Source organism: Pantherophis guttatus, chromosome 1 (genome assembly GCF_059756535.1).
Source record: "Pantherophis guttatus breed Tessera chromosome 1, ASM5975653v1, whole genome shotgun sequence".
Lineage (NCBI taxonomy): Eukaryota > Metazoa > Chordata > Lepidosauria > Squamata > Colubridae > Pantherophis > Pantherophis guttatus.
Window position 1 is genome coordinate 153733817 of NC_142063.1, and position 13918 is coordinate 153747734.

General features: G+C 38.0%; 1 protein-coding gene across 2 annotated transcripts in view; it reads right to left on the reverse strand.

Moving 5' to 3' along the window:
• Positions 1–13918, reverse strand: part of LOC117671552 (neurabin-1-like) — a 55450-nt gene that overhangs the window by 14849 nt on the left and 26683 nt on the right. For both annotated transcript variants that reach the window (XM_034427495.3, XM_034427476.3), the window contains exon 13: positions 12066–12378. In XM_034427495.3, coding sequence (XP_034283386.2) covers positions 12066–12378 — 313 coding nt within the window. The remainder of the gene's footprint in view (positions 1–12065; positions 12379–13918) is intronic.

Consider the following 13918-nt stretch of genomic DNA (forward strand, 5'->3'; position numbering starts at 1 on the left):
GGAAGCTCCCCTAACAACCCGCGCGGCCGCATTCTGGACCAGCTGGAGCCTCCAGGTGCACCCCAAGGGCAGCCCCATGTAGAGGGCATTGCAGTAATCCAACCGAGAAATAATGAGAGCATGAGTGACTGTACAGAGGGCATCCCTGTCTAGGAAAGGGCGCAACTGGCACACCAGGCGAACCTGTGCAAAAGCCCCCCTTGGCACGGCCGTCAGATGATCCACCAAGGACAGCCGTGAATCAAGGAGGACGCCAAGATTACGAACCCTTTCAGAGGGAGTAAGCAACTCCCCCCCACATCCGAAGTGATGGGGATACTAGATCATGAGATGCCGGTATCCACAGCCACTCAGTCTTGGAGGGGTTGAGTCTGAGCCTGTTCCTGCCCATCCAGACCCATACCGCCTCCAGGCATTTAGACATCACGGAAAGGGCATCACGGGGTTGATCCGGGGTGGAGATGTACAATTGGGAATCATCAGCATACTGATGATACCTCATCCCGAAACTGCGAATAATCTCACCCAGCGGCTTCATGTAGATGTTAAAGAGCAGGGGGAGAGAACCGACCCCTGTGGCACCCCACAAGTGAGGGGCCTCAGAGAGGATCTCTGACCCCCCGCCCAAACAAACTGCGTATGGCCCGAGAGGTAGGAGGATAGCCATTGTAAAACAGTGCCCCCCACCCCCAATCCCCGGAGCCGTCACAGTAGGATACCATGGTCGATGGTATTGAAAGCCGCTGAGAGGTCAAGTAGCACCAGAATGGAGGAATAACCCCCATCCCGGGCCCGCCAGAGATCATTCACCAGGGCGACCAATGCTGTTTCCGTGCTGTGTCCGCGCCTGAAACCCGATTGGTACGGGTCTAGATAATCCGTTTCCTCCAGGAATTGTGGAAGTTGGTGTGCCACCACAGACTCAACAATCTTCACTATAAAGCGGAGGCTGGAGACGGGACGAAAGTTGTTCAGGGAGGCCGGATCCAGAGCAGGATCTGATAATTTTAACGTACAGGTTAATTCTGCCTATCTAATTTGAAAGAGGCACATAAGACAGGAAATAATGCCCACTCAAAAGCTGAGGAGGAAAATCCTGATGTTCTCCGATTCCAGTAAAAAGCTGGGTGATTTTGGCCAGTGAATCTCTCTCAGCCCAACCCACCTGATAGGGCTGTTGTAGGAATATAGGAGGAAGATGTGTTGGATGTATTCATCATCTTCAGTTATTTGTAAAAATAATAAAGGCAGGTTATTTTTATCTACTGGGACACACTGAAAAAAATACAACCCCCATAAAGGATTCTCAACGTAAAAACACAAGAGTACATTAAATTACCGCTGAGGACAGTTTTAGGAAGTTGTATGAATACTCTCAAGCCAGAATGATATTTAGACTGCTTAATGATCGCTAAATACTGAAAAGCTTTTTCAATGTTCTATTTTTTCCATCTTGAAGGCTGATATAGGAAGGTTGCTCAGAGAGAGAGATTATGTTCATGTAGCTCAAGGGCCATTAAATCCTTATTTCATGACACGCTTCACTGCATTTCCCATAGACTTCATGAAGCTCTTTATTGTATTGGAGTTTTTATTCCCTAGCCACTCAGGTGAATTTTACGTTCAATATCCCTTATCAAATAAAGGTCCCAAAATAACAGGTGCTAAAATTGCATTACTAGCATTTATAACATGGGCTAATATAGTTAAAGCATAGGTAAGGTAAAAAATGATAAACAAAACAATATTATCATTTCCTCTCTTTTTCTTCTTCTGTCCACTTTTTAAACAATTTAAGACCTGTATTATTAAGATAAAATGTACGTCCATGCATTTGTAATCCTTTTTAATATTCTCTTTATTTTTAATGTATTAGACTATATAAAACCTTAACAAAAACTTTACTTCTGAAATGATTTAATACATTATTCTACACTGTAACTGTCTACAAAGGCATCCAATTTCTAGTCACTTGCTGTATATTTGGAGAGTTTGGTGTTCGGTCTACACTGTAAAACTTCAATGATAATGAAAGTATTGTGAAGTCATGATGGGATAAGTAGGGGCTTGAACAAAAAAGATTCAAGATCTCTTAAACTCTGTAGAGATTCTCAAATCTTCAAGACATGCCAAAATTAAAATTTTAAGAATCTTGAATAAACTGTAGCAAAGTTGAAAGATTGGGATTATGATTGAGAAGTAGAAAGTTGCTGAGTACTATTAAAAATATTTCATTTGTGGAACCTTTTTGTAACAATAGTATGCAAACAAATACAATTATATAAATGTGTATAACAATACTAATGGACCACAAGTTTCATAAATATAGCAACATATAAGTGAAAAGAAAAAAGGCCTAAAATTGCATTAACAAGTAGTTCCAAACACTGACAATATTCCTTGAAGTATTGTCAAAAACAAGCTACTTCAAAATATTGGTGAAAACACTGTTGCAAATCAATTTTAATTTTTCCTTCTGGTGTTGTCTAATTTTTCTGGTCAACTCCCACGCTCTCTAAAATCCACTCTTTCTTGATATGTTCCAAATACTGGGGATACAGCCAAGAATAATATGCATATTCTTACCATACTGCAATAGAACCAGAGTCATATTAATAATCTTGCTGATGTCCGCCCCAAGCGCAATAATAACAGGATACAGTCAAACCATATGTGTTTACATTTTGACTCCTGAGGGAATCTACAATTACCGAAACATTAATTATAATCACCTCTTTTCAAACATTCTTTGAGTTGTCCAATATACATGACGTATGCTGTTGTATCAAAATCATTTTAAGATAATAGGAAAATAATTTCATATTATTTAATGTGATCCTCCATTGATTTATCAGATTAGGACTTTTAAGCTCTTTATAGCCAAGGCCTAGAGCAGGGGTGAAATGCTACCGGTTCGCACCGGTTCAGGTGAACTGGCAGCAGCGGCAGTGCGTGGTTTGGCGAACTGGTAGCGGTGGCAGCGTGAAGCTCCACCCACCCACTCAGACATCGTTACTTCCTGGTTTTAACCTGTTTTAACCATGTGCGCATGCGCAGGGCACATGCGGGGGGCACGCGCGCATTTCATTTTGGGGGTTTGGGTGGGCTTTGGGTATTAGGTCCGGAAAAGGTTAGCCATCACTGGCCTAGAGGTAACTACTATGAAATTCCTTCAAACTTACTATAAAGTCTTGTAAGCTAAGGAGTAACAGATAACTTTTCTGGAACCTCTAACCATTAATGGGGCTTCAAAAGCAGCAACTACATGTGGATGAAATAAACTAAATAATGTGCTTAACTTAAATACACTGCTAAGAACCAGGGTGAGATTTTTTTAAAAAAATCAGGTTTTAAAAACACTTTCCCCAGAGTTGAGTTGACCAAAAGTGATAATAGTATTAAGAGTTTATACACAAAAAAATAATTTAGATGCTATTTTGAATCTGAATATTTTATTACATGTTACAGAACCATCAAGCTTATTATAATAACAACAACGAGAAAAAATATAATGTAGCAAGATGACCAGAAAGGCAAAAGCTACAGTAAGAAAAGACAAGAACGATGCACAATTCTAAACTACAGAATATTCTGGTCCACATAGTATACATCAAATTAATTTGTTATTAGTAAAGCATAAATTCTGCAGGCTGCATGTGCACACTTACCAATGGCTTGTATTATCTTAAAGTCTTTGTCTGCCAGAAATATATTATTTTTAACTGTGATTATACATGACATTTTATGGGAAAATGATTCAGTTATATCTGTGATCCAATTGATATTACAGTGGTACTTTGGTACTCAACATTAATTGATTCCAGAAGGCAATGAATACCAAAACGATGAGTATCAAACAAATTTTTCCCCATAAGGAATAATGTAGTGAGTTACAAGGTAGCTGACATCAGCAAACTCTAGCTTGTGATCGAGAACTAAACAAACGAGTACCAGGACAAAATTTTCACATCAAAATGCACTGAATACCAAATTCAATGAGTTTCAAAGTAGTTGAGAATCAAGACACCAAGATGGCAGGAAGAGCCAACACTCCAGAAGATAGGCTTAAGACACAGAAGATCTTGACAGACTTGAACATTAAGCACTATCTAACAAAGTGAAATTTAATGGTGAAAAAAGTAAGAGTCTACATTTAGTCAAGAAAAACCAAATACACAGGTATAGTATAAGTGGAACCTGACTCCATAGTAGTAACTGTGAGAGGGGTCTTAAGAATCCTAGTGGACTCTTAAATATGAGCAGCAGTGTGCTGCAGCTGCCAAAAAAGCCAATGCAGTCCTAGGCTGCATTAAAAGAGGCATAGAATCAACATCACGCGAAGTTATAATGCCTTGGTAAGACCAGACTTGTAAAAAAGATATTGAGACTCTAGAAAGGGTGCAGAGAAGAGCAACAAAGATGATTAGGGGATTGGAAGCTAAAACATATAAAGAATGGTTGCTGGAATTGGGTATGTCTAGTTTAATGAAAAGAAGGACTAGAGGTGACCTGATAGCAGTGTTCCAATATCTCAGGGGTTGCCACAAAGAAGAGGGAGTCAAGCTATTCTCCAAAACACCTGAAGGCCAAGAAGCAATGGATGGAATCTAATTAAGGAGATAAGTAACCCAGAACTAAGAAATTTCCTGACAATTTAGTTAGAACAATAGACAGTTAGAACAATTAATCAGTGGAACAATTTGCCTCCAGAAGGTGTAAATGCTCCAACACTAGAAGTTTTTAAGAGGAGATTGAATAACCATTTGTCTGAAAAGGTATAGGGTTTCCTGCCTGAGCTTTTAGTTGGACTAAAAGAGCTCCCAAGTCCCTTCCAAATCTATTATTCTGTTAAGGTAACACTGGATTTTTTTTTACACTTTTTGTATTGCATAGTTGAAGGGTCCACTCATTTTAAACTGCCTTTGCCTAGGTCTGTGATGGCAAACCAATGGCATGTGTGCCACAGCTGGCATGCAGAGCCCTCTCAGCGGGCATGCGAGCCATTGCCCAGCTCAGCCCCACCATGCATGAGCGTCTCCTGCCGGCCAGCTGATTTTCAGGATGGGAAGCAGGGTGCATGTGGGAGACGCCACCCCACGCACACATGTGCAGGGGAGGGAGGAGAGCAGGGGGTGTGGCGCCCCCCCCACGGCCCATTTTTGGTCCCAGGAGACTGCAGGTGTTTCAAGTAGTTTTAGTCAAAATGCAGTTAAAACGCTATACAAGCCATTGAGAATATAAATACATATATACAACAGGAACAGGAAATGCCTCACAGGAGCAAATAGAAGTAAATCCTAGAGAGGCAGGAAATGCATCACAAAACAATGGAGATGAATGCTAAAGAGGAATAAAGCTGCACACGCAAGGCAGACATAACACCTGTAACAGCAGGGAGGCCTACTAGGCCCAAAACAGGGTGGGGGGGGGCGCGTGCGTATGCATGGGGAGAATGTGGGGGGAGTCACGTGCACATGCACGGGGGAGCGGGGGCTCATGTACACATGTGCGAGAGGGGGCTGCATTGCATTATGGGCGCCGGCATGTACGTATGCTTTCTCTCTCACGTGCTTTCGGCACACAATGACAAAACAGTTAGCCATCACCAGCCTAGGTCCTATTACTTGCGAACATTTCAACAAGTTGACAATCAAATATGACAATAACTCTCAATTTGAGCCACAGTAAGGGTAAAACTTGAAATTCCTTATTCCAGACAGTAGTCAACATTATAATAAAGAAACAAGAATAAACTGGAACATGTGAGAAGTTAAACCTACGTCTCTTAGCAGGTACTTGTAGTTTATGCAATAAAATCTTCCTGGAAGTCCTTGCCATAGAAATCTATTCATTACCTTACAAATTTGTTTAAGATAATTGGATGGAATAATAAATATGTAAAAGCTTCTTAAAATATAAATCAACTGCTGTGCTTAAGTATACATCTTACACCAAGTATTCAAAGTAATCATTGATTATCTGGCTGGATTATCTTTCATCTCCAAAATGGGAAAAGGTCATCAGCTGAAAATACTGTAGGAATTTTTATGTCGTGATAAAGAAGTCAATATATAAACTAAAATGCCCAATCCTTACACTTTCTAAATGTTGTTAGCGCATCAAGTCTGATTTACTGCAATTTACAGAATTTATGATATATATCATATATTAAGAAGATTGGGAACAGACATTTCTAATCTATAAAATGCAAAATATTATCAGCATATAATAACAGTAAGGAATGCAATCCTTCATGTATACCGTACTGTAAATTGAAGAAAAGAGAGGCCCACTATTCTAACAAATCATAATTTACAGGTTAAATCAATCTAAAATAAAAAAATTAACAAGAATCCCAAATACAGGTAATCCTCTGCTTACAATGGCAATTTGGACCAATATTGCCATCACTATGCTCTGCAGTCATGAAGTGTGATATCAAGTGACCTCATCACTTAGCAAGAGCAGTTCATTTCACTGTTGTGAAGCAAGATTGCACGGGTCATTAAGTGAGGACCTCACATAACTCTGACTTCTGACTTCCTGCCGGCTTCCTCACTGACTTTGCTTGTGGGAAGGTTGCTTCTGGTGAGGAATGGCAGCCTGATGTCCTATGGACAGTAGAAGACATTATGGCCAAAAGGCAATTAGATGCTATCTCCAGGTTGCTGAATTCTTCTCTGGAACAAGGAGAGATCTTCAGATTACGCATATGAACTCCAGACAGCAGGTGTGGGTGTGTGGGTGTCAGTAGATGGCAAAACTGCACCTTTTTACAATGTCTTACAAACAAATGAAAATCCTCAGATTGCAATGAGGCCATTAATGTAGTCTTTTATGGACTCACGGTTAAACCTGAGCTTTTTAATTACTTTGGAGTATATTTTTTATTGCTCATTAAAGATTGAAAGCCTTGAGGACTGCAAGTCTAGTTTTATTAATTTTATCTGTTATAATCTTTAATAAAATTATCAGAAAATGACTGCAAGGATCCTGCAATAACTGGAATTTTGAGGACCTGTTGGGCCTAGATCAGCCAAAGTTCAGTCTTTATTTACATACGCTATATTTTTGTTATCTATCTTTCCCTTTCTATAGGGAAACAATAATGTTATTCTTCCTAAGATTCAGCATTAACATTTCTAGAATTCATTTAAGTTCTATTTTTTAATGTGACCCAGTCACTCCTATACAAGCTCTAAAATACTTATTTCCTTGTTTCAGTTTAATTCCAAATAACATAATCAGTTTTATTTTTAATTCCATTCATAGAACAATGTTCTATTTTCATCAAAATCAACTCTTTTAATTTGACTACCATATTCCTGGCTTTCTTTTACTACATTTTTAAAACCATCTCTTTATACACAACATACCGTATTTTCCGGCGTATAAGACGACTTTTTGACACATGAAAAGCTTCTCAAAAGTCGGGGGTCGTCTTATACGCTGGGTGTCGTTCTCCTGTAACCAGGCAGACCAGGCCGAAAGGCTCTGACGAGCCTTAAATGGCTCTGGCGATCCAAGCTCTGACGATCCCAGCTTTGCCTGCTAATCAGGCAACGCAGCTGGGATCACCAGAGCCATGTAAAAGGAAAAAAGTTTTCCCCCCTCCTGCTTGCTTACCTTAGCTGCTAGTCGCAACGCTTGCCTTGCTTCGCTTGCCTGAATCCATTCCATCAGCAAGTCACTCACTGCCTGCAATTAAGCAGGCAGGGAGTTGTGGACTTCAACTCCCAGAATTCCTCAGCCAGCAAAACAAAGCTGGCTAAGGAATTTTGGGAGTTGAAGTCTACAAGTCTTAAAGTTGCCAAGATTGGAGAGCCCTGTTCTATTGGGTAAGTTTTTCCCCCCCTTTGGGAGCTTTAAAAAAAATAGTTAATTGGGTTTTTTTTTTAGTTGTTCTTTTTTAGACCTAGCCATTTAAAGTTTAGGAAGTTTTAAATTTAGCTGCTTTTATATAAAAATAAAAATAAATAAAAATAAAATAATATTTGTGCAGCTTTCCGAGATTTAGTGTATTTCTGTAGTGTTTCACTCTAACTACACAAACACACAAAATCTCACAAAGCTGTATGTGGAATTTTGTGTGTGTAAAGTGTGAAAGTTGTTTTTTTGGGCTTTTTGTGGCTGTTTGAGGTTCCTGCTTGTTGCAGGGGCCATTTTGGGTCTAGCACAGCTGCTTTTACATTGTGGGTGAGCCAGTTGATGTTTTTTAATTTTTATTTGGTGTGAGTTGGAAGAGGGGTAGTCTTATACGGCGAGTATAGCCCAAACCCTATATTTTAACAGGAAAAGTCGGGGGTCGTCTTATATGCCCAGTCGTCTTATACGCCGGAAAATACGGTACTTTTATTTTTTTTTTTGATGTAATCATTCTCTTATCTGCATTTTTCCTCATTACGGTCTCTTTAACTCGATTATTTCACCAAGCATTCTCTTTAACACTTTCCATTAGTGTTAACTTTGTACATTTCTACAGCACTCTATAATACAATTCTTTTCACTACGTTTCAAGCAGCTTTCAAAATAATTCCAGAATAGTTTTTCCCCTGGATTATGTTCATTCAAAATGTTATACAGTTTCTCAAAATTCATCTCTGGTTCTTCATTATCATTATTAATTAAAATACTGTTATTGATTCCTACTTTCAAATATTACTATAACCTACATATACCAATTCATATACATCGGTGCTTTCATTCAATTAAACTTACACTTTCATATGTGAATTCATTACTTCACAAGATCAGCCTACCTTCAGATTTGCATACCTCATTTTTTGACAGTTTGAAATAGACTAATACAGGTAGTCCTCAAATTGTGATCACTATTGAGCCCAAAATTTATGTTGCTAAGTGAGACATTTGTTAAGTGAATTTTGCCCCATTTTTCTTGCCACAGTTGTTAAGCGAATCACCTCAGTTGTTAGGTTAGTGCCCCGGTTATTAAGTGAATCTGGCTTCCCCACTGATTTTGCTTGTCAGAAAGATGATCACATGATCCTGGGACATTGCAATGGTCATAAGTATGAACCAGTTGCCAAGCATCTGAATTTTGATTCCATTAGCATTGTGATGTTGCAAAGGTCATAACTATGAAAAACGTTCATCAGTAACTTTATTCAGTGTTGTTTGAACAGTCACTAAATGGACTGTTTTTAAGTTGAGAAGTACCTGTACCAATACCTTTCAGATTTAAGATGCGATATGTTTCTTCTCACTTAAGGACTAATTTAGTCCAACAAAAAATTCTTTTTGGGGCATACTAGATTTCTCAACTATTGTTTAAAAAAGATCTACTATCATCTTTTTTTTATGTCAGGTGCAATTTAGAAGAATATCAATGCATGTGTTTTAGGCATATCTATTGGTTATCATGATGCATCAGATTCATGGAAGTAAATTCAGAGATATAAGTATGTTGTTAATATCCCTCAAATTTGACATTGCCTATATATGAAGAGCAAAATATATCTTGCTCGGATAGTAGTGAAAAACATAATTGTACGTTCTTAGAAAAATATGTGTACAGCAGATCTTAAAATTGGATTTAATTAATGTATGTCAGAGTTTAGCATTCAAGACAGCCTTGTTTCAGTGGAAAGCTGGGATTGAATAATATGATCCCATATAATCTAGGTTTAACACACTTTTAAAAACTGAATAGTTTGCCATTTATTATTTTGAAACTACAATTGTTTTCTTTTTCCAATTCTTTAGTTTTCAGTGGTTTGTTTATAGTTTATAGCAATAATATAAAATATCATAAAATATAATATTTAAATGTTCCTTCCACATCTACACATTCTTATGCACATCCCATCCCATAACAAGAAATAAATTCTCAAATCAGCACATTTCTGGGAGAATAAAACCAAGGCTATGAATTACCTTTTTATTTTGTGAAAAACATTGCAACAAAAACAAAATATTAAGGAAGACATTTAATGTTTGGTTTTTGTTGCACTGTTTTTAGAAAATAAGAGGTGATAAACTGCTGATCATCACTTGAGAGAAGACTACTTCTCCTCATGCTGCCTCTGTGTCAGGGGAAGAAAAACCAACGTGGTGACAGGGAAGGCCTGTGTAGGAAGAAGAATAATCCCGCCAAAATAACGATAGTTCACACAGAGACAATGGATAATTACCACGAACCTAATATGTACAAAATTGTCTTAGTGAGGGGATATCAAATGATACACATCCATTTCTGAATGAGAAAAAAATCTTTTCCATCTTTCATTTATATTACATGTAATGTAAATCATTCTATAAAAATATTCTGAGAGCAATATACAAGAATAGAGTCCAGAGCATAACGCATAAAGGCAGAATATTTATTCAGTGTAATGTTTGCATTGGGCCATTTCAATTATTGGGTTCCTTCAGGATCCACAACTGGAGAAATCTCTACTAAGGAGCATGACTGATTTTCCATGAAACGAATACCTCCTCCAAACTTTAAAAGATTTACCCTTTTTAAACCTTGATTTACAAACCTCTTTTTTAAACATAAATTATTAATTCAAATAATGACCATTGCCCTAAACTTCCTTTAATGAGCATCCTCATACTAGAGTGCTCTGTACTGTGATATTTAGTCTCCCATTTACTTATTTTATGCTCCCCTCCACCATATAATGTTCCTCCCCCTCCTTTTAGGCTTTTGCTTTTTTATATATACTTTGTTTTAAATCCTTTAGATTTTATAATTATGACTTTTTAGACTGTTGGATTTTCTATGCTTTTTAATTGACTGCTTTATTCTAGTCTTTGACCGTAATAAACACAGGAGCACAGTGGTTCTCATGGTTAGGATGCTGGGTTGGAGGTTAGCAAGTATGTGTTCGAGAGCCAAGTGCTACTATAGGCAGGGTGAGCTGCAATTTGTATTATAATTTTTTTTCTTCTATTGCAATTACACAAATGCCTAGATGTTGTAGAATCGTTACTACTTTATAATTTTAAACCATGAAGGACTCTACCAAATATTACATCGTACTTCCATTCATGCAATGAGCTGGTACCATTACTGACAATAGGAGATGAGATCTTGCTCCCCACAGAGAGGGCCCGCAACTTGGGTGTCCTCCTGGATTCACAGCTATCTTTAGAAGATCATTTGATGGCCGTGGCCAGGGGTGCCTTTTATCAGGTTCGCCTGATCCGCCAGTTGCGTCCCTTTCTGGATCGGGACGCCTTGCGCACGGTCACTCATGCCCTAGTTACCTCCCGTATGGACTACTGTAATGCTCTCTACATGGGGCTCCCCTTGAAAAGCACCTGGAGGCTCCAACTGGTCCAGAATGTAGCCGCGCGGGTGATTATGGACGCAGCTCGTTACGCCCATGTAACACCTCTCCTACGTGAGCTGCACTGGCTCCCGGTGGTCTTCCGGGTGCGATTCAAGGTGTTAGTTATCACCTTTAAAGCGCTCCATGGCTTAGGACCTGAGTACCTACGAGACCGTCTTTTGCCACCAATAGCCTCCCACCGACCAGTTCGTTCTCACAGGGAGGGACTACTCAGGGTACCGTCAGTCAAATTATGCCGACTGGCGACTCCCAGGGGGAGGGCCTTCTCTGTGAGGGCTCCAACCCTTTGGAATGAACTGCCCCCGGAGATACGGAATATCCCTGATCTCCGTGCTTTCTGCCGTGCCCTCAAGACCCTGATGTTCCAACAGGCGGGGCTAAACATATGAACATGTGAATGAATTTTTTAAATGTTATCTAATTCTGGGTTTTATTTAATTGACCAAACTAAGTAATAATTTTAATTAGCAATTTTATGATGTTTGTGTGTCTATATTTTTCTTGACTGTACACTGCCTTAAGTCCTACGGGAGAAAGGCGGTATAGAAATATAATAAATAAATAAATAAATAAAATTCTCTATTTCCCTTTCCTCCTTTCCTATATTCTCTTTGTACCTTTTCTGAAGCAGATCTCCACATTTCTCCAAGAAAACCTGCAGGTTCTGTGTCAGTGCAGACATAAGAAATTCTTCCAATCACAATGATACCCAGTTGGATAAACATAACACAATCATCTTAATCTTACCTTTGTTCACTTTCCCCTTTCCTTTTGATTCTCTTTGCTTAACATTTCGGCAATATCCAGCAGGAGAATTTGGAGCAGAATCATCATTAGGTAGTGACTGAGATATTCCAGCAGTGTCTTCTGGCTGCAGTTTATACATCGGAGAAGAGTGCACAGAAAGTGGTGGACTTGGTTCTAATGAAAGGTCACTGTTTTCAGCACACTCCAATTTATCATTTTTTTTATCTGTATCGCTTTGCTGTGATGAAATAACCTTTTCTGTCACATCTGGAAACTTACTCAAGGTATTGTCTTCCGTGTCATCATTAATGTCCTAAAACATAAGTAAGAAAACAACATTAATATTCTAAGCAACTTTAGGACTATGATTTTTCAACACCTAGGTTTTCCTACATTGCTCATTTATTAAAGCTGTTATCCATAATTCACTGTGAATCACCTTGCTGAAATAACTTAAGGTAACATCAAGGCAGTATCCTTTTTGTGATGCCTTTGTTGTGAAAGTTTTCTCTAGAAATATTCCCTTGCTGCATTCTTTCTTAATATATAATATAACAACAGACTTGGAAGGGACCTTGGAGGTCTTCTAGTCCAACTCCGTGCTTAGGCAGGAAACCCTACACCACTTCAGACAAATGGTTATCCAACATCTTCATAACACCAACTTAAATTGCTTAAGTTGTCATACCAGAACCTGTTGCTTAATTTGTTACAACTTCACTTTCATCACATTTTTTCATCTCTGTGTACTAACATATATAAATAAGCAATGTAATTATATTAATATTTATTTATTTATTTATTTATTGAATTTGTATACCGCCCTACTCCCGAAGGACTCAGGGCGGTGAACAGCCAAATAAAATACATATAATACAAATGTATCATAACATTATTATGAAATAAAATGTTAAAATGTAATTGTAATTCCACATTGTTTTTAATGACATGCATAATTCTTTATGTTATTATGTATTAACATATAATTAAACATTCTCTCTCTCCCTCCCTCCTTCCTTATATATATATATATATATATATATGAGAGATCTCTTATGTATGTATGTATGTATGTATGTATGTATGTATACACATACACAAGGCAGCCAAAATAAATAAAATAACAAGCAGTAGAATATCAATTAAGAATTCAGATAAAAAAGAAGCATTCATAATTCAGTATGCAGCATTTAATAATTAAGAAACTAATAAATCCTGAGACTGAGAAGTCTTAAGTGGCACTGGAAGACTAATAGCAATGTAGCTAGGACAAGCAGAAACTTTGTAAAGTCAAATAAAAACAAGAAAATATCAAAAATATCTTTTGATATTTTATAGTTCTTCTCTTGATTGGAACTGTTTAAATCTATGTACGCACTAAAACATGTGAAGGAACAGAATTTTTTAAAAAGATAGCAAAGACAAATATATGTCTTTTCAACCATAATAGAAGTTACTTTTGTTTGATCCCTGTCATTTTTCAAATTTCCAAACATTTCAAAGTTTGTAATTCTTATACTCTACGAAGGAGTTTAAAAGAATAACTTACAGTTACTGTATAATGTAACTTTAATTAATGCCAGATTCAAAATAACCATAAAATAATTTAATGCAAACCTTTGTTGAAGTAGAGAGAGGTGCATTTTCAGCTTAAAAAATCTTATATTGAGTGGTTAGAATGCAGCATTGCAGGCTAATTCTGCTGACTGCCAGCAGTTTGGCAGTTTGATTCTCACTGGCTCAAGGTTGACTCAGCCTTCCATCCTTCCAAGGTGGGTAAAATGAGGACCCAGATTGTCAGGGGCAATATGCTGACTCTGTAAACCGCTTAGAGTGGGCTGTAAAGCACTGTG